The 21,280-nt window shown below is 39.7% G+C and overlaps 4 protein-coding genes across 4 annotated transcripts; 2 read left to right on the top strand and 2 right to left on the bottom strand.

The window, feature by feature from the left end:
• Positions 1–604: 604 nt before the first annotated feature.
• Positions 605–4,000, bottom strand: LOC137746955 (uncharacterized). The gene is made up of 8 exons (XM_088689628.1): positions 3,889–4,000; positions 3,363–3,776; positions 3,179–3,276; positions 2,551–3,053; positions 2,358–2,396; positions 1,492–1,909; positions 1,174–1,381; positions 605–1,039 (listed from the first exon to the last, which is right to left on the bottom strand). The coding sequence occupies exons 2-4, from the start codon at positions 3,689–3,691 to the stop codon at positions 3,001–3,003; spliced, it is 480 nt and encodes a 159-aa protein (XP_088545754.1). The 5' UTR covers positions 3,692–3,776; positions 3,889–4,000; the 3' UTR covers positions 605–1,039; positions 1,174–1,381; positions 1,492–1,909; positions 2,358–2,396; positions 2,551–3,000.
• Positions 4,001–8,176: 4,176 nt separating this feature from the next.
• On the top strand, positions 8,177–8,742 carry LOC148698824 (uncharacterized). Its single transcript, XM_088679119.1, has one exon. The coding sequence runs from the start codon at positions 8,260–8,262 to the stop codon at positions 8,740–8,742; it is 483 nt and encodes a 160-aa protein (XP_088535245.1). The 5' UTR covers positions 8,177–8,259.
• A 1,212-nt stretch (positions 8,743–9,954) lies between these two features.
• Positions 9,955–15,887, bottom strand: LOC148698825 (uncharacterized; the record flags this gene model as incomplete). Its single annotated transcript, XM_088679121.1, has 7 exons — positions 9,955–10,032; positions 14,202–14,354; positions 14,481–14,613; positions 14,726–14,807; positions 15,351–15,475; positions 15,581–15,648; positions 15,783–15,887. Coding segments are annotated over 7 exons (744 nt in total), but the record flags the coding sequence as incomplete, so codon positions are not given.
• Positions 15,888–20,479: 4,592 nt separating this feature from the next.
• On the top strand, positions 20,480–21,196 carry LOC137748374 (lachrymatory-factor synthase). The gene has a single exon (XM_068488521.2). It carries the CDS (start codon positions 20,538–20,540, stop codon positions 21,042–21,044), a length of 507 nt encoding a protein of 168 aa, XP_068344622.2. The 5' UTR covers positions 20,480–20,537; the 3' UTR covers positions 21,045–21,196.
• The last annotated feature ends 84 nt before the right edge of the window (positions 21,197–21,280 follow it).

A 21,280-nucleotide genomic window follows, 5' to 3' on the forward strand; every position in this document is an offset into this window, starting at 1 on the left:
GGCATTCCAGACCATTTACGTATAGTGACAATGTATGATTGGCCTGAGATACAACCGCAGTTGCATCCCAATATTATTGCAGGGCTGTTAAATATGGATTGATAGTGATGTTTTGTATCCTTTCCTAGTTTCTTGTATATCTCGGAAAGGAGGGAGAATCTTCAAATTCTATCACATCGATTTGAGGAAATCTAACTCAATATCTCTGACGTGTGGTGCTGATCAAACTTGTTGGGCGTTGAGCTGTCCTTATCTTCTCCATATTCATGGTACACGAGTGCTTTGTCTCATTGGACAAATTCTCTCTCTGTCTCTTTTTTTACTTTTTTTTTTTTTTTCTTTCTACTGGCATCATCCGTCTAATAAACGCTTGTTACGTGATAAATTAGTGACAAAAGAGTATCTTTCGTCTTATTGAACTCTGCTTTATCTCACCAAGATCTCATGATCATAAGCTCATATTTTAGCAATTATATGCATATAGAGAGCGGTGGTTGACACTTCAGACTCGTTGAAAAAAGTTACAGAGGGAACACCACAAGGTGTCCCTGAAATAAACAAAAGAACCCTAGTTTTGAATCCGGGTAAATTCCACGATTCAGACTTGTTGACGGGAAGATCACGTATGGATTTTTAGAATTTTGTTGAAAGAGCAAGGCAGATTACAATCATAAACATTAGGGTTAAAGACGATGATACAAGTAGTTTTTCAACATCCTGATACAACTATCCGTACAAGTGCAGCAGCTATTACTTATCAGTACTTGTGTCACCTCTAGTTCTCTACCAGTACGTGAATCACCTACAAAACTGAGGTCAGGTTCTACAGTATGCAGACCGGATGCGGGTGCCCGAATGAGCAGGCGAGCCTCACGAACTAGGCCATTCATACGCCTTCGAAAGCACAAGCAGACCGCTACTCCGGGCAGAGTCTTGTTCAGCCGGACAACTTGCACGATGTTCTCTTTAACTGACTTCCGACATGATGGATCTACTCATCGTCTAGTTCATCAGGTACATGTAACTTCTCAATGTCAGCCTGTTGGAAAATCAAGAGACGAGCCTCGAAGTAAGATGCAACTGAAAGCTACACTTGTGTTGCGATCAAAGCACATACGGAAAGTTATCTTTATTGGGTGTCAATAAAGACTAAGAAATATGCTAAAATCTCACCTTAATGGTAGCGACATCAGTTGCGGATGGTTTCAAATCCGAAACGAAGCAATGCTTTCTCATGCATGTTACGCCATCCAAGACCGCTAAAACTTCATCAAATTTTTCTGTAACTCATTAGTATACTAGCCTTATGATGCATTGGAAGTGGATTCTTCTTATCCGCCCTAGTAGCCTTCTCCATCATCACTAGAGCTTCTTCGCTTCTCTGTCATATGATACAAACACATTTCAGACGATTGAATAATAAAATGAGAATCATTTTGTAAATCAAAAGATTTCTAGGCCGTAAAGTTAGAATGGATATGCGAATGTAACCTTTAATTCGTGCAATGCTGAGGCACCATAAGTAATAATAACAGAAGAACGTGAATTGATTTGGAAATATTGGAAGCTTCCTGAAAGTTATGCACTTGAATTGGATTTGGACTCAGTTGACTCAAAGATTAAAACTTTAGTCCATTTTCCTGTATTTTCTCGGAAACCAAACAGAGGGTAATTTTGGTTTTTCTGTTTTCTGTTTATTAACTTTGGTTTAGTTAGTAGATCGATGAACATTGTCAGGAGGAAACAGGCAATTCAGATTGCATTGATTTTGGCTGTTTGCTTCTCGTTGCTATACCAGATGAAGCAGTCACATGGCAAGGACTATGGTGAAGGTTCAAGGGACAAGGCCAGCGAAGAACGTGGTTAGGGCGTAAGGGGTGTGCAGGGTGGTCAAAAGGTGGAGCTGTGTCTGCATCAGAAGATCCGAAACATGTAGGAGAAGTAAGTGTAAAGAAAGAAGATGGAAATGCAGAAGAGAAAAATGAAGAACAGTCGTTGCAGAATGTAAACGACGCGAATGAAGTTGAAAAGGAAACAGAAAATCAGAAAAAAGAATTGAACAGATAAAATCAGGAAACATGTAGAAAGTTATTTTTACAACTCTGTCTAACTCAAGAAATAGATAAAAGTTTGTTTCTCACCGAAATATATGAATTTGAATCTTAGTGGTGAAACACAGAAAAAAAAAACATAACAGTTCTATGAATTGTATAGAGAGAAATGGTCACAACAATTTTAGCCTATTACATTTATGGTTCAAGTTTTGAACAAAGAATTAGTTTATCGGCAAGGATTGGATATAAAGAAACATAACAGTTCTATGAATTGTAAAGGAGCAAATATGATGAAAGACATACCAAGATTTGATGGTCATATGTTGAGAAAAGTCCACATCGCTGATTGACGTATGGTATTTTCAATAGATGAACGGTCGAAGTTGCAAGAAAAAAAAAAGAATCAATTTATGAGCAGTTGGAAGAATCATTATTTGTTAAAAAGGTGTTGATTCAAATATAAACAAATGAAACTAACTGTAAAAGAAAGGCTTACCGAATGTTGCTCCAAATTGAGTTCAGAATGAGTGTAGTTGTGGAAATTCTGTGCAACACTGTGTTGAAGACATGTAAAAAGTAGATCACGGAATATTCACATCACCGTAAACAAAGATGTTGGAAGTGGTTTATATATACAATATTAAATTTGTACAATCCAGATACAAAAGATTAAAACCTATTTCTTTACAGATAGACGAAAAAAAAAAAAAAAAAAAAACATAAAAGTGATTGATTGGATTCTACCACTTGCATCTACCTCTCAAGTGGAACCAGCATGTACATACAAAAAATATTATCAAGTCCAGACCAGAGAGATATTTACATGGCAGCCAAATATTGTACATGCAAAAAATATTATGAAGTCCAGACCAGAGAGACATTTACATGGCAGCCAAATATTATCAATATTGTTTGATACATATTAACAAAAAACGGTTACTGCGTTTCAGTATCGGAGATGAGTTTTGGCACTGCATCGTTCATCCTTAAGCAAGCAAGCTAGGGAAAAGAAAGAAAATAATACAGTTAGATGGATATTAAATATATATCAAAATAAATGTAGAGCGAAAAAAGAAGCCATGTTTAAAATATAGCAACCTAGTTGGTTTTTTCAGGAGTGGTACCAAGTTTTCCGCTAGTTGGTGACGATTTCTTTTTGAGCAACTTTATTGGAACTTCATCAAACTCCCTTGGATCCGCCTCTGAAACTTCTTCCATTTCTCTGTTTTAAATGGGCTACCAGTGTTAAATAAAATGAATGAAAAATAATTTCAAAATTATGTTTTGAAAGGAAGTAACGAAACAAACCTTTGCTCATTGTTGGTGAAAAGAGTCCTCTTGATTGATTCCCTCTTCCTTTTATTCAATTGTTCAGTAGTTTCAGCACTTGAAGTAGAAGACGAAACCGTCGTGGAAGACCCTGTGATTTCTCTTGGCAAAGGCAGTGGAGTTGCTGGTTGCATGGTTGTATCGTCGGTTACATTCTGAATGAGGACATTGCTTGGATTGAAATTATTTCTTCTATTTCCAAACCGTAGATGGAAAATTTTCTTTTGCCCGATTAGTCTAAGAAATTCATTTGGTAATTGCTGATGGTCCACCAATGTCTGATTCAGAACCAAATCTTTGCAGCTCATGCCAAAAAGTTTTTCACCACATTTTCCAATTATCAAAGCATCAATCTCATTGGTTTCATCTTCGAGTATTAGATTGACCTTATACCTACATTTAAAAACCTAATGTAAGATTACAATGAAATATCCAAAACAAAAACAACCATGAGAAATTTAGGTGTGTAAAAAAATATCAGTAATGAGATTGAAAAATTACATACCATTGATGGAGCGAAAAATTAATTGATTCTAAACTGAAAAGCGCAAAGTAAAAAAAATTCAACTCATGCTATACATAGTAACAAAATTGCAGCACAACATGTTAAATATTACCAAGGTGTTGGTGTAGACATCGAAATTTCGGTGAAATGAATGTTAACCAATAATTAAAATTTCAACGCTTACGTGTCACATAAATTTTACATGTAGCGTGTGACTCAACGAAAAATCGAAATAAATTGGAAAGGTCATCAAATAGGACACGTGTCAATATCTGGCAGAAATGATTTATTTCATCTGATTATTTAAATCCAAAAATCAAGTTTTGGAATTCTATAAATAGGAGGCCAAGGCATTCATTTCGAAAGGAGGAAAAAAAAGAAAGGAAGAGGAAGAAGGAGGAGAAAGGAAAGAAAAGAAAGAAGGAAGGGAATTTACATCACACCAAAACCTTGAAGCCTCGAAACTCTAAAGCTCTCAAGCAAATCCCGAAGGATCAAGAAAACACTCTTCGTTCTTCGTCAAATCCTCCTTCAAGGTCAAGCCCCGACGGCCCTTGAAGAACTTCCACCAATTCAAGATCAAGCCCCGACGGCCCTTGAAGAAAGTGTTCATCATCCGTTCATCCTAAAAATCAAGCCCCAACGGCCCTTTGGATCAACAACCTCAACAAATTCACACATCCAATCGTTCTTCAAGATTAAGCCCAAAAGCCCTTGAAGATCCGCTCATCCATCAACCTTCAAGATCAAGCCCAAAAGCCCTTGAAGAAATCCATACATCCAGTCTTCAAGATCAAGCCCAAAAGCCCTAGAAGATCCGTTCATCAACTGTTCATCCCTAGATCAAGCCCCGACGGCCCTTTGGATCAACAGCTCATCCACAAGCCTTCACCCTACGAAGATAGAATCAGAGGATCAAATTACAAAGAGATTGTAACCCCAAAATCATTAAACACAAAAATATATTTTGTACACGTATTCTTGTTTCTTGTTTCAGGAATTTTTCGTGTTCACAAATTTGGCACGCCCAGTGGGACAATCTCTACCTCTCATCTCTGTCTCCGTTCAAGATATTCAAGCACAGTCCATGGCTTCAAACAAAGAACAAGTCATGACTATCGGCACTACCTCCATTGAAAAACAGCTGGTTCAGATGAAGGAAACAATTGCAAGGCTGATAAAGACTGCAGAGGAGAAAAACTTGCAAACCGCCGGACTCATCAACCGTCTGGAGGCGCAACATGGTGTCATAATGAAACCAAGCTCTCTTCCAACTAAGAGGACCGAAGAAGGCTTCAACCCAAATGCCTACGAACTCATGTCAAAGGCTGGGCATGACTTTGCTTCCTCTTCAAATCTTGGAAAGAAGGTTTCAAACACTGTCAACGACAAAGATCGCGACCCCACCGAGACTCAAAAGAAGTTGAAGGAGCATGATTATGGAGTTGACAACAACAAAGCTGGACTTGGCTTCACACCAAATGCACCCGTGAAGATTTCAAGCAAAGTGAAGAAAGCTAGCGCTCAACACATCAGCGTGAGCATCGAACAAGACCAAGAAGAGCCTAAACCCTCCCCTCGGACGTCGGTCTTCGATAGGATGAGCCATTCAAACTCCAGAACTTCAGTGCTTAATCGCATTGGTGGTCAACACCGAACCTCTGTCTTCAAGAGGCTTAACGCGCCGACATCCCAAAGCTCTGTTTTTGAAAGGTTATTAAAGCCTAAGAAACAAAGCAACACAGCTATCTCTCCTCTGCGACGATCAGCTTCAGAAAGATTTGAAGATGATGGTAAGCCTTTTGGAAAGAAGAAGACAACACCAAAGGAAGAAAAGCTCGATGGGTCAGGAGAAAAAGACGACACTCGAAGCTTGATTCCTTCAAGGATGAAGCGCCAAGCAATCCTAGAGGTCGACACAAAAGGACCACTGAAGGTAAGGAGGCGCATCATCGTCCACACTGGAAAATCTTCATGCCAACAAACCCAAGAGAACGGCACTGAAGAGGAGATCCAAGATGTTTTCTACATCACGGCTCAAGAAGGTAAAGAAGACGAAAGCCCAAGGAAATACTCAGAGTCCCTACTCTCCGACGCTGATTCGAGCGGCAGTACAACCATACAAGTCATGACCACTGAAGCAACTTCAATCGAGGAGCAGCTAGCTCGAATGAATGAAGCAATCGCAAAGCTCACACGGACTGTGGAAGAGAAGGACTTGCAGATTGCCGCACTCGTCAACCAACTAGATGCGCTGCCCGACGTGAAAGTCGACCCAAATATTGGCCTATTAAAGAAAGAAGACGACGAAGAAGAGGAGCCACCAACGGAGAAAGTTGAAGAGAAGCCGAAGCTAGACCAAGCAACGGCATTCATGGGATCTCTCTCTATCCAGCAGCTACAGGAGATGATCGCAAGCACTGTCAAGACACAGTACGAAGGAAGCTCGCATGACTCCGTACTGTACTCAAAGCCTTACTCCAAGAAGATTGATGCTTTGAAGATGCCAAGGGGTTATCAGCCCCCAAAATTCATGCAGTTCGATGGAAAAGGCAACCCGAAGCAACATGTCGCCCATTTCGTTGAAACTTGCAACAATGCTGGGACAGAGGGAGACTACCTCGTCAAACAGTTCGTGCGTTCGCTGAAAAGTAACGCTTTTGACTGGTACACTGACCTCGAACCTGAGTCTATCAACAATTGGGACCAGCTAGAAAGGGAATTCCTCAACCGTTTCTACAGCACTCGTCGTACTGTAAGCATGCTAGAGCTGACCAGTACGAAACAGTGGAGAGATGAACCTGTCATCAACTACATAAATAGATAGCGCTCCTTAAGTCTGGATTGCAAAGATCGACTTTCTGAAACCTCCGCCATTGAGATGTGCGTTCAAGGCATGCAGTGGGGACTACACTACATCCTTCAAGGCATCAAACCACGAATATTTGAGGAGTTAGCCACCCGCGCCCATGATATGGAGTTAAGCATCACCCGTCATGGGAAGAAAGAACAGATCGCCGACTACAAGAATGACAAAGTTTTGGGGCCAAAGGTGGATAAGGCTGCGTGGAAACCCACCAAGGAAGCAATGACGGTCAACACAACTCCAGTCAAAATCCATACACGAGGCAAGGCGATTCAAACCGAAGCTTTTCGTGATCAAGAGATACGTAGACGCACTTTGAAGGAGCTTGAGGAGAAGACTTATCCATTCCCTGACTCTGACGTGGTTGCCATGTTAGAAGACTTGCTTGACAAAAAGGTGATCGACCTACCTGAGTGCAAACGGCCGGAAGATATGAACCGTACTGACAGTCCAAGGTATTGTAAATTCCACCGCTTCATTAGTCATCCGACGGAAAAGTGCTTTGTGCTAAAAGATCTCATCATGAAGTTGGCTCAGAAAGGGATCATCGAGCTAGATCTTAATGATGTGGTAAAGTCAGACTATACCACCATCACTTCTGGCTCTTTGAACTCAAAATCTTCACCTCAACCGCTGGGGGCATGCTCCAAAATCATGTCAGTCAAGTCAAGTGAAGTTGAAGGATGGACTTATGTCACTCCAAAGAAAATGCACAAGAAACATAGGTCTCCTCCACAAGTTCACCAATCGGAAAGGGGGCAAAGCAGCTACCGTCAACCTTCAAAGCTACACGAAAGTGTTGAGGATGATGAAGTTATGACACAAAGATCGTCCGTTGCCATCACGATGCGCGATTTCTTCCCCAAAGACTTCTTTAATCACTCAGTCAAGACTCCTTGCTATGAAGATTGCAAGGAATGCCTCTCTAAGATCGTTTGACAAATTCAAAAAGCTCCTTGTTCGCACGAGCCTAAAAGGCGACAACCAAACGCTCCTCGCCCGCAAGAGCATAAACTGTGTATGGCAAAATCATCACCAAAATCATCATAAAAACCATCACTCATTTGAACTACGTTATGACTTGATCTCTTCTTTGGAAGAGTACGTAGGCAACTTGAAACTTCAAAACTTCAAGTACAGTCACATCAAAATAAATAAATAAATATTTCATTAAAGAAAGTCAATTTTATTACAAAAGAAAAGAAAAAAAAAATACATATGTTACTATGTATTAGAAAAATATATATATATTCTCTACAAAAACAAAAAAAAACAAAAAAAAAAAAAAAAAACAAAACAAAACAAAAAAAAAAAAAAAAGAAAAAAAAAAAAGAAAAAAAAAAAAAGAAAAAAAATATACATATGTTACTATGTATTAGAAAAGATCTATATCTTCTCCCAAACACATACGGCAACGAAATTGATTGCGAGTGTGGGAGTTCGAAATTTTATCATTTCAAAGAAATTGAATCAGCCGCCGCCTCCTCCTCCTCTGCAGAAGAAGAATGGCGTTGAAATTCTTGAACAAGAAGGGATGGCACACAGGCAGCCTTCGGAACATCGAGAACGTCTGGAAGGCGGAGCAGAAGCGCGACGCCGAAGACAAGAAGTTGGACGAGCTCCGCAAACAGATCGTCGAGGAGCGCGAGCGTTCCGAGTTCCGCCTTCTCCAGGTGCAAGCCGGCCTCGTCCCAAAGCAAGAGCGATTAGAGTTCTTGTACGATTCCGGATTGTCCGTTGGGCGCCCTGACGGCTCCGATGCTTTTAACTTACCCAAGCCCGAAGACCCGCCTTCCTCCTCTACGGCCGCCCCCGCCAAGGAGCAGCAGCCAACCGCGCCGGGAGCTCTCTTCGAAGAAAAGCCCCAATCTGCCAACGATGCTTGGAGGAAGCTCCACTCGGATCCTTTGCTTATGATCCAGCAGCGCGAGCAGGAAGCCCTTTCGCAAATCTGTAGATGCAAAGAAGCCCTCGGAGCAAGAAGATGAGAAGAAGGAATCTCGGAAGAAGCGCCATCACCGCCCGCCAACGGAGGTCCGATTCGCGCGATGGAACAACGCCAACGCCGAGAAATTCAACCAGCACCGGAGGGCCCAGCAAGAAAACGAGGACAATTTTGGAGTCGCAAATCATGCCGGGGACGGCGCTCTCTCTCTTTGTCGATCTTCCTCTCTCTCTCGCTGCTGTTAATTTATACCAGCTCAATTAGCATCTAATCACCAAAAGATACAGCAATCAAGAAGAAGAAGAAAACGATGGAGGGACAGTAATCATGGCGGCCCAGGCTCTCGTTCAGGAGCGCCACCATAATGATGTGCTTGTTCAACCTGATCACGGCGCTTCTACTGCTTCAGGGCTTTCTCTCCTCCGCTACTTCTCGCTTCAAACTCTCCGACTCCCCCTCCTTCACTAGCTCCGAGTCCAGCTTCAAAGTCAACTCATCCAACGGCAGCCACAGGGACACCAGCACCACCAAGCCACTGCTCCGATCGCACGGTCTAAATGAGATTGGATCTTCCAACTCTTCTTCTTGTTCTTCGACAACAATGGCGACAGAACTGGAAGAGCTAGTGGGATTTCTATCCTCTCCATCTCCAGCAGTGACAAAGGCAGCTGTTGATATCGTTCGGGGGCTAACCGGCTCCGACGACGGCCTGCAGTCTTTGGGCAATTATTCGAAGATTCTGCTTCCTTCGTTATCTCGTCTCGTAGCCGGAAACAAGGAGGTCGCGGAACCTGCAGCGGAAGCTCTTGTTAATCTTTCACAAAATTCAGATCTAGCATTAGCCCGTTGCTGGTTATGCTTTTAGTTAATCTCACGCAGTTGGATGTCGGTGTTACTTGTTTACTGCAGACTGGAGACGAGATTCTAAAAGGGCATTGCGGATGAGCAATCAAGATGTATCTAGTGCTGTTGATTTTCTTGTTGAGCAGAAGACAAAGAGAGCCCAAAAACGGGAAGAAGATATTCAGCAACAAAATGAAATTATGGAGCAAACGAAGTGGGAACTCACTGCTGTGGATGTGCTTGGTGGTTGTGCTCGGTACTCGTGCTCAGTGGCTGTACTCCTTGCTTGTGCTCAATGGTGATGGTGGAGCTTTTCCCTTTGTCTCCTCACGCTGCCAACAAACCTCGAGCTCGTCACCCTGGCCACCATGATCAAAATCAACGAAGAGCTTCATTGACCGCTGTCAAACGACTAGCCGGTCTTCAAACTCGACGCCTTACACTCTGCTTCAAGCTCTGGCTGCTTCTGCACTTCCGCCATGACTGCTGCCTGTGAATGTGATTAACAAAAACAAAGTTTGTCAACTCACATCTGCTTGCCTCTGCTGCTGCCTGTGAATGTGATTAACAAAAACAAAGTTTGTCAACTCACATCTGCTTGCCTCTGCTGCTGCCTTTGAATGTGATTGACAAAATCAAAGTTTGGCAACTCACACCCAAAGACTTTCTCCGTCTCTTACCTCCTACTACTCCAAGCTCCTCTGCATTTCCTCCCTGCAGCATGTGGGGAATATATATATAAAAAAAAATATTATAAAAAAAAAAAAAAAAGAGGATCTATCTTGGTGGATCAGCACCACCGAAAGCAAAGAAAAAAAAAATATATAATAAAAACAATGATGGTGCTTCTGGAACCATGTGCAAAAAGAAAAAAAAAAAAAAATATATATATATAATAAAGAAAAAAACAATGGTGGTGCTTCTGGCACCATCTGAAATATATATATATATATATATATATATATATATATATATATATATATATATAAATGAATGGTGGATCAGCGCCACCGAAAGCAAAGAAAAGAATAAAAAAATAAAAAAATAATAAATTAAAATAAAAAGGAATGATGATGGACGGTGGTGTATATGTTTTATCTGTATTTAGCACAATACACTAAATAAAATAAAGCATGTCCATTGATCTCCGAGAAATTACAAGTGTGTACAAAAAAAAAAAAAAAAAAAAAAAAAAAAAAAAGATGGAGCTTTCACAAAGGTTGTTCACGTGAAACCCCATTACTTGGGAAAAACTACAGAAGTGGGAGGCATCAAAGAAGAGGCCTCAATACTTGGTGGAACGCTAGATGAGCCAGGAAAAATATGCCTCTGGAAGAAAGCCGCAAGCCTTTGACGGTCACTTTGACGGTTACTTTGCATTCGACCATTGGATTCTTGCAGCTCATCAAGCTTCCTCTTCATGCCCGACGAATAGTTATTTGCAAGCACATGCAAACTTCTATTCTCGTACTTAAGCAGTTTGATCTCTTGCTTAAGACTTTCCACCTCCGCCATCAAGGATTCAACTTGGCGGGTTCGAGCAAGTAGGCGTTGGCCCATGTTGGACACAGAGCCTGCACACTGAACACTGAGAGCGAGGGACTCTTGAACGGCCAACTCATCGGACCGTCCTGAAAGCAGCCGACTATCTTCAGGAGTGAGGAGGTTCCTAGCTACTATCGTAGCTGTTGTTGCGTCCTTCATCACAGAGTCTTCACCTGTAAGAGGACCGTTAGAAGATAAAAAAGAAGGGCGCCATACATTACCTTGACGGGGCACAACCGGATCGCTGCTGAGACTCAAATCTAAGCAAAGGTTCGATGAGTTAGTCATTTTTCAAAGGTGTTCAAAGAGAAGGGATAAAAAAAAAATTTAAAGGGTCGGAGACAATTTTTCAAGAATGGACAATTTTCAGAGTGTGTATGTTGGAGTGATCGATGCCTCTGTAAAAAGCCAAGCGACACGATCACCGATTCAAAAATCCGGATTTTCCTGCGTGAAGTTCGGCGACGCGTTCACGGCTTTTCAGAAAACGCGTTCAACTTTGTCAAAAGATACCTGACAAAGTCGAGAACACGTGGAGGCCATCATCGCAACTACGCGCCTTTGCCAACAAGCGTGGTGACAGAGCCGCACCCGTGACTACTACGTGTCGTTCAGAAATCAAAGAGGCGTGTCGTTCAGAAAGCAAAGAGGCGCTAGCTCAGAGATCGAAGAGGCGTCTGCTCAGAAATCAAAGAGGCGTCTGCTCAGAAATCGAAGAGGCGTTTTCAAAGATCGAAGAGTCGTCACTATTTCAATTTAAAAAAAGAAAAAAAAAGTCAGATTTGCTGGATCAAAACTTTTGTCGACAAGGGTAAAAGAACAGTACCACCACTTGCTATTGGGAAATCCCTATATACGTCAACCTTCATCTTTTATGGCAAGACAGACCTGAAGAAAATGCCCAACTCTTCCTCACCTCTGAGGGCGCACTCCCAGCAAAGCCTCTCGAAATACACAACTCTTCTTCTTCCTTTGAGAAAACCTATTCAACCTTTGAAGATACCAGATGCCTCGAGTACAGATGACCCAGGAGAAAACGATAGATTGAAGCATGTGCTGATTCATTCACCGCTTCTTCAAAAGCAAAGGTATCTCATATCATCAAGGGCGAAAGCAAAGGTATCTCATATCATGCTTTTTCCCTATCTTTTCCTTTGCCCTTGTTCTCACCTGCCAAGACAAGGACAAAGAAAGCAATATGTCGGAACCTCCACTCAAACCAGTTGCCACCAAGGAGTGAAGCACCATTTAAATGCAAAGGTTGCATTCAACTCCTGCATCGGAGGACAAATACTACAAGAAAAGATGCTAAACCTGCATAAGGAAATACCACTTCTGCAAAGGGGAGCAAGTAAGGCAAGTGAAAATGATACATCGAAGCATGTGGAGACAAGCATAACAAATATATGTGCTGATTCATTTGCTGCTTCTTCGAAAGCAAAGGTATCTCATATCATGCTTTTTCCCTGTCTTTTCCTTTGTCTTTGTTATTACTCGCATGGCAAAGTGAAAGAGAGCAGTCAGCGGCACTTGGAGTCAGTCTTCCGATCTGGAACCGACTACCTGGAATCTATTCCTGATTGCCTACCTAGTATTGCTCTCGAGTAGTCATCTTCAACGGTTGATACACTGCCAGAGAAGGGACAAGGAAACTTCAATCTTTCCAACCCTCTTCAATACGAATTGGAAAGATTGAACAAAGAAACAGGTCAGCACCTCCACCTTGTACTTGCCTGCCATATCCTGAAACCGCTCGTAGACCTTCGGGGGGAGACCAAAAGAATCCTGCTGCCCAGTTCAAGAGTAGCACAAAGGAAAATCAACGAGCGGAGGAGACCAGAAGAATCCTCCAGCCCAGTTCAAGATCAAGCCTCAATGGCCCTTGAAGAAATCACAAGTCCGATTCAAAATCAAGTGTTCACCACCCTTGAATCAAATTCAACTCCATATAAAAGGAGCAAGTTCAGACCTTCGGAGGAGACCAAAAGAATCCTCCAGCCCAGTTCAAGAGTAGCACAAAGGAAAATCAACGATTGGAGGAAACCAGAAAATCTTCCAGTCGAACTCAAGATCAAGCCTCGATGGCCCTTGAAGAAATTTCCAGCCTAATTCAAGATCAAGCCCCGACGGCCCTTGGATCGACATCTACATTAAGGAACTTCAAAACGCATCTCATACACGTGACAAGCACATGTCAACGACGCGCCTTGAAGTGGGGGCATTTGTAGACATCGAAATTTCGGTGAAATGAATGTTAACCAATAATTAAAATTTCAACGCTTACGTGTCACATAAATTTTACATGTAGCGTGTGACTCAACGAAAAATCGAAATAAATTGGAAAGGTCATCAAATAGGACACGTGTCAATATCTGGCAGAAATGATTTATTTCATCTGATTATTTAAATCCAAAAATCAAGTTTTGGAATTCTATAAATAGGAGGCCAAGGCATTCATTTCGAAAGGAGGAAAAAAAAGAAAGGAAGAGGAAGAAGGAGGAGAAAGGAAAGAAAAGAAAGAAGGAAGGGAATTTACATCACACCAAAACCTTGAAGCCTCGAAACTCTAAAGCTCTCAAGCAAATCCCGAAGGATCAAGAAAACACTCTTCGTTCTTCGTCAAATCCTCCTTCAAGGTCAAGCCCCGACGGCCCTTGAAGAACTTCCACCAATTCAAGATCAAGCCCCGACGGCCCTTGAAGAAAGTGTTCATCATCCGTTCATCCTAAAAATCAAGCCCCAACGGCCCTTTGGATCAACAACCTCAACAAATTCACACATCCAATCGTTCTTCAAGATTAAGCCCAAAAGCCCTTGAAGATCCGCTCATCCATCAACCTTCAAGATCAAGCCCAAAAGCCCTTGAAGAAATCCATACATCCAGTCTTCAAGATCAAGCCCAAAAGCCCTAGAAGATCCGTTCATCAACTGTTCATCCCTAGATCAAGCCCCGACGGCCCTTTGGATCAACAGCTCATCCACAAGCCTTCACCCTACGAAGATAGAATCAGAGGATCAAATTACAAAGAGATTGTAACCCCAAAATCATTAAACACAAAAATATATTTTGTACACGTATTCTTGTTTCTTGTTTCAGGAATTTTTCGTGTTCACAGTTGGAATTTGATTTGGGTGTTTTTGACAAATTAGTTGTGCAGTTGTTGGGTCCTTATGCATTTGTTTTACACAAATGGGGCAGGCACTATACCACCAATCGTAACGTGTGTCAAAATGCTTCACAACTGCTTTACATAGAAATGTCTCATCCTGTAATATATTTTGTCATATATGTGTGAAACTGACAACAATCATATGCATTCTTTTTATTGAATGTGTGAAATCACAGTTGTAAAATTTTAAGGGAACATTAAAAGGGATAATCAAGTTTTAAACCTTGTACAAATCTGGATCCAAGAAAGCCAATTCATCAATTGTAACTTTTTTCGCAGTCTGTAGAAGTTTAGCTTCATTTGCCTGGTCTGAAGACGGAGGCAATATTTTTGGAAATTCTTTGCAGTTGGAAAACCTGCATGATTGAAAGGATCACATTGTTTGAACAATATAGAAATAACATCTGTTTTCATTCAAGAATAATAGATATATCGTTATTTTGTTCCAAAAATTAGAAATATACTTACACTGACTTGTAGGAATTCACTTCCGGGATGTCTGGATCAATGAAAAAAAGTGATGAACCGGTACTGTTTAAGACAATCTTGCCTGCGCATTGAAATCATGGCAGAAAAAAGGTGATGAAACAGAAATCATGACGGATACAGTTTAAAATTTATTTTAATAGCTGCATCATTGTATCACAAAAAGTAATTTAAAAAAAAAAAAAAAAAAAAAAAAGGGTACGCATGGCATACAGATGATGATTTTTGTGAAAATTTTAATAAACTGGTAACAGAATTAATTGGGACATGCAGTGGATTCCTAAGTGAGTGTTCGATTGAGAATATAGTTTTAGTTATTTTGTAATTGTCAGTCGAGACTATCAATAGCTTAATCAACTAAATATATAAAACTGGAGAAAGCAGAAAATAAGTAGAAGTATGACAAACAACAATCATTGAGCACCAATATAATCAGATAGCTGCAAATTGACTGGTTAGAAAGGGTGGCAACGTAGAATGATTAATTGTAACAAGTAAATATAATAAAATCCAACAATGGTTAAACACCAAAAGAATTTAAATGACTTAGTATGGACAGAGAGCAAAATAAGGATGCAAAAGATTAATTTTAAATTAAATGAAATACCTAGGTAGCGTCTGACTTTTAAACTTGTGAAAACAACCACGACTAGCAGCAAAAATGCCTCTGTTGACAAAGAAGAAAAAGCTTCACCAATGTCTGCCCATAACGTAACCGTGAGTTCTTCTTTTCTGTGGATCAAAAAACTCGCAAGTAAAAGTTTAAATTTTTACAACAACAAAGGAACAAGGGCTGAAGACAATTTAGGCTAATAACAATAAAAGGTGAAAAATGACCTTATATTCTGAATGTGCACATCACATTTGTATGCAACCCTCTGATTAATCTGTTTTTCTTCCAAGGACTGTACGACTCTTATATAACCGATAACATCTTATAATTTAAAACATAAATATAAGAACATTGTTAAATACTACTTTAGAAAATAAATACCAACTCGTTTGAATGGATTTATATGCATAGACATGTTAACAGTACCTGTAAGGATGTCAACCCTGTCCAAGCGAGGGTAAAGTGTGTTGTAATCTTGTAGAAAGAACCGATGGCGAGGGATGGGTGGAAACACACTGGCCAATTTTTTAAATTTTGTTACCGCATTAAACAAAACTTGAGTTTCATGCGGGACTACTTTGTATTGTCCCCTGATTTTACTGGTACGGAAATCAATGATTTCATAGCATCCACCAACTTCAATCTTCGCAACCATAACATCATACTCAACATTTAATGTGGTCGCCTCAACGGCATCTTGCTTCACAATTTGTCATGCCAAGACAGAGAAGGAAAAAAAGTTACAAAAGTAATTAATAAATAAATAAAAATATAGATTATACTATCAATAACACAAAGAACACCACACTTATCAAATTGTTAGCATGAGGAAAAAGAATTATTGAAAATAGTTAAATTATTTTAATCAACACTTGAAAAGAAATGTATGAATGCCAAAAAAATTTAAGAAAAAAAATGTAACACCATGAAAAAAAGGTAAGAAAATAAAAAATTCATAAAAAAAAGATAAGAAAACACTGATCTGTTCATTTTGTGTAACACGGCATACTTAAATTTTATTCCCCAACATCTAAAAAATAGGGGTAGAAAAATATTTTCTGGCTAGTTAATTATTAGTATTACCGTCTTTGATTAAAATAATGAATCAATAATCTCACAATTTCATCAACTAATATACATTTCAAAGCTGTATATTTTTGAATAGTGCCTGGGATTGTCGATTTCCATATCCTGCATATCCGGATTTTGATTTTTTTTGCTTTCGTGTATGGTTTTAACTGATGAATAGGAATTGGCAGTGTGTTTTCCATTTATCCTGCAACAATGAAATTTACATAATATGCCACAAATTTATCCAAAAGCATAAAAAAACACTGAAAAGAAAACTGAAATCATTTGTTATTTGTCCATCCATGTTTGGGAGGAAAAATTTAACAGCTTAATTAATAACCAAAAGTAATAACAATTAGAATAGAGAACCTATAAAGTTAGAAATCAATTGAAAAAAAAAAGATCTAAAACCTACACCTGAACATATTCCTAAGACCAATCAGTCAAGAATTGGTTTTAATCTAGTCATTTATGTCCGGACAATCTTCCCAGCACACAGGAAAGACAGTTCGACACTGGTTGAGTGCATCAGTTTGCAAATGATGACCTTATAAATTCAAAGAATTCCTTCTGCATACATATGGTTGGTGGGAATTAATTTTAATAATCTTGTCATGTAATACTATGAAACTAATTGTTGGTGCAACCTGATTTACTCGTATGTATCAGTACGTATAACGTGATTGTGCATAATATGTATAAAGATTTTGAGAGGGAAGCTGCATGCTTCTAAGTCAAATGTATCTGCACGAAGGGTGAATAGAGGTTTCATTGGCTTCAAGAGCTTGCCATTTTGTGTTTGCTAAAAATAAAATGAGAATCAAACGACACAGTCATACTTAGAATGTCAACACAGAAAACGACAGAGTCATACTTAGAATCCCAACACAAAAAGAAAAACCCTACTATTCTATAAGTCTCACCCCCATAAAAAATCGAAAGGAAATAGTTAGCTCTAAACCTTCAAAATCGGTAAACCCAAATTCAAACAAAAGACCTAACTCTAAAAACAAAATTAAAAACAAAAAAGGGCAACCAATTGGAAACCTTCAAAATCAACTAAACCCAAATTTAAACAAAAGACATAACTCTAAATACAAAATTAACAAAAAAAATAAGGCAACAAAAAAGACACAACTAACCAGAAAACAGCAAGACTTGAAACGCCAAGAAGGCGGTGTGCGAAGCGCTGGAGCAAGGATAAAAAGATGAAGACAGAAAACTGAAAACGAAACAAAAAGAGGCGAGAGAGAAGCAGAAAAACGAAAGGAAAAAGTAAACAAAGAAAGGAGTGAAAACGAAACAAAAAGAGTAAAAATCCTCTGAACAGAAATACTGCTGATGATCAACACGTGGATAGCATCTACTGAAAAAGCAGAACAAAACCCCAAAAAAAAAAAAAAAAAAAAAAAGACCAGAGACGGAGGAATGAGATATGCGCTGGCAGCAAGGACAAATGAGAGAGCAAACGTGCGGGAAAGAAAAAAAAATTAGAAAAGAAGAGCTGAAAAGCCAAATGCAAGAGATGATCAACACGTGTCTGCACGTGAAGTGTATATATATATATATTTTTTTTTTTTTTCCTTTCACTTCACATGACCTCACACTTTCAGATTAGACTATCTTTTCTTATATATATATATATATATATATATATGTATATATATATATATGTATATATATATATATATATATTTATGCAACTTTGCATTTATTAGCCTCACACTTTTAGACTATCTTTTCTTTCATATATATATATATATTTCTGCGACTTTGCATTTATTAGCCCTTTTTCGAGGAATGAGCCTTCGTTACTACCACCACACAACTGCAATAGCATCCCTGATTTCTGTCTTTTTCTTAAATGGAAAGGAACGGTTGTCCATCAATTTTCTTGGTATGCTAAAAAAAATATTAGAAAACAAAAGCCAAACACACCAAACCAGTTTTTCATATTTTTTAATCAATTTTTTTTCTCTCTCTAACCGATATCTTTATCATTTTACATAACTGTGGCATCTATCTTTTACGGTATCCTGTCCTCTGTCTTTTCAAGAATGGGTCTTCTCATTTATTATCTCATTTATTATCTAACATATTACTGTTAATACACAGTAAAATTGTCAGGAGTTAAACCCGGCACATGGTTTGTGGCACCAAAAAAATATAAAAATTACAAAGACCCACAAATGATGGACAGGTGGATAGAATGGGCAAACCCGATGAATCACTGTGCGAAATGGAAAAAAGCACATTGCAACGGCACCAGAAAGGGGAAAGGGCAAAATGGCTAACTCACTGCACAATTCCAAAAAAGGGCAAAAAATTGCTCAGCAAGCGAGGGACAAAACCGGGTGGGCACTGTTAATGAACAGTGCCAATCCGCTGAGCTTTAGTATATATAGAAATTCTGATGGTAAAGTTAAAGGAAATGATGAATTGGTGGGGCTCGACAAGACTCGTTCGCGTGAAGAAAATTACCAAGAGGGGCATGAAGGTACGCAGGCAATTTTCGCTGATCAAGATGGTGCGAAACATGTGAATCATGATGAAGTAGGAGAGGACAAGGAGCAAATACCACAAGATAAGCACGACGAGCAAGAAAATGGAAGGGGCCCAGCTAAGGAGACAAAGAGATCGGAGGAATCTAGTACCACTGACAAGGACATTTCATGTGATCAAAGTAAGAATGACTCTCTTGAGGGCCAAAATTCAGTGGCAGACACATTGGTCCATGGCTTTGACGATGTGAATGGCGTGCCAGTAGATGGCCATGATCTCGTAGAATCCATAGTGACTGGAACAGGCGGTGATCACGCAATTACCGGACATCAGGAAATGAATTCGAGTTCTAAGAATCAAAGTGAAATCAGCGAAAACACGGTAAATGAGGAAGTTGGGTCTAAAGAAGGAACGGCAAAATTTCAGTACAAGAATCGAACATTGACATTAAAGCGAAGGTGGAAACAAATTCAGACACCTCAAGGATTGATACCGTCGACGAGGCTACACAGGGAGGCAGTTCCGTTTCAGATTCATAGCCGAAACAAAATGTCATTAACATTACAAGTATCTGCACAAGCAGAAGAAACTAGAGGTAGAAAGTGAGTTGAATTAGTAGCATTTCTTCTCGAGTGACATTGTACAGTCTAATTTCAAGTTTTCTTACAAGTCGTTGGACATTTTCTTGGCCTTAGATCCGAGAACAGGTGATAGTTTGACGTCAAATAGTCATATATACGTACTAAAATGTTTACTTTCTCGGTGCTATTACAGAAACAAAGTTTCAGTTTCAGTTAATATTACCATTCAAGCTGGTCCTTTGCTTCTGCAATTACTGTTCTTCTGATTCAGTGATCTCATCATCAAGATGAAGCCTACTATCAATCACTACTTACTGGGGATCACTAAGAGGATAAAAACTTGCCTATAACGAGATGCTATTGCGGAAGCATCCCAAGCCATTTATGTATACGTGACTATGATTGGCCTGAAATACAACTGCAGTTGCATCCCAACATTATTGCAGGGCTGTTAAATATGGATTAATAGTGATGTTTGGCATCCTTTTCTAGTTTCCTGTATACCTCGGAAAGGAGGGAGAATCTTCAAATTCCACCACATAAATTTGAGGAAATCTAACTCAATATCTCTGACGTGTGGTGCTGATCAAAGTTGTTGAGCAGTCCTTATCTTCGCCAAATTTCTGGTACACGAGTGCTTCACCTCATTGGACAAATTCTCTCTTTTTTCTTCTTTTTTTTTTTTTTTTTAGTGACATCACCCGTCCAATAAACGCTTATGGTGAATTGGTGACAAAAGAGTATCTCTCGTCTTATTGAACTCTACTTTATCTCACCAAGATCTCATGACCATAAGTTCATATTCTAGAAATTATATGCATATAGAGAGCGGTGATTGACACTTCAAGAAAGTTATTCTACAATTGTTCACACGTGATTCTTCCAAGTGTTTTTATTAGAAGGAATGGGTGCATCGTGATGTGCGGGTAACAGCTCCTATACAGATGAAGCCTCTATATAAAGCCTATTGAGAGAAACATTCTTCAAAGCATCCATTTGTTATTAGCTTTCTTGTCCTGCAAACCAAATGGCACTTGAGAAACAATCGAAATGGGAAGGCAAGGCAAGTGCAGAGCTAAAAGGCCCCAAAGCAGAGCAAATTTGGCCTCTTTTGGAGGACTTCTTTGGCCTTCACAAGTGGTTCCCAACTCTCACAACTTGCCTTGGTGTTGAAGGCACATCGGGGGTAGCCGGGTGCGTGCGGTTCTGTGCTGGGTTCAAGACTCCGGTTGATCCTAAAAGTGACCAGAACCAAGACCAAGAGAAGGTGAACTGGACTAAGCAGAAGCTGCTGAGTATAGACCCAGCAAATATGACATTTAGTTACTCTATCATAGATGGGAATGTTGGGTTTAACTCGTACATTTCGACCGTTCAAGTGGTGCCGAAGGACGCCGGGTGTACGATTGTGTGGAAGTATGAAGTTGAACCAGTGGAGGGATGGAGGCTGGAGGATCTGGACCTGTTTATTGGCACTGGCTTGCAAGTCATGGCTAGCAGAATGGAAGCCTCTCTCCAGCTCCAAGTTGAATAATTGGAAACACAAAAGTGATTTATTAGTCTCTCTGTTGAGGTGTGTATTCTATTACCCTGCAATAAAACCGGCAATAAAATCTTGTAAGGTTGATAAGTTGTCAGACTTGTAGCTCCAGTCGTTAAGAGTAATTACCCATGTTTCAAGGTGAATTTGGATTTACCTAATTTTTTGGAGAGATGATCTATGAATTATGAACTAAATATAAACGGTTTTGATCGTTGAAAAAAGTTACA

This window comes from Pyrus communis, chromosome 2, assembly GCF_041283825.1.
Source record: "Pyrus communis isolate YQ-2024b chromosome 2, ASM4128382v1, whole genome shotgun sequence".
NCBI lineage: Eukaryota > Viridiplantae > Streptophyta > Magnoliopsida > Rosales > Rosaceae > Pyrus > Pyrus communis.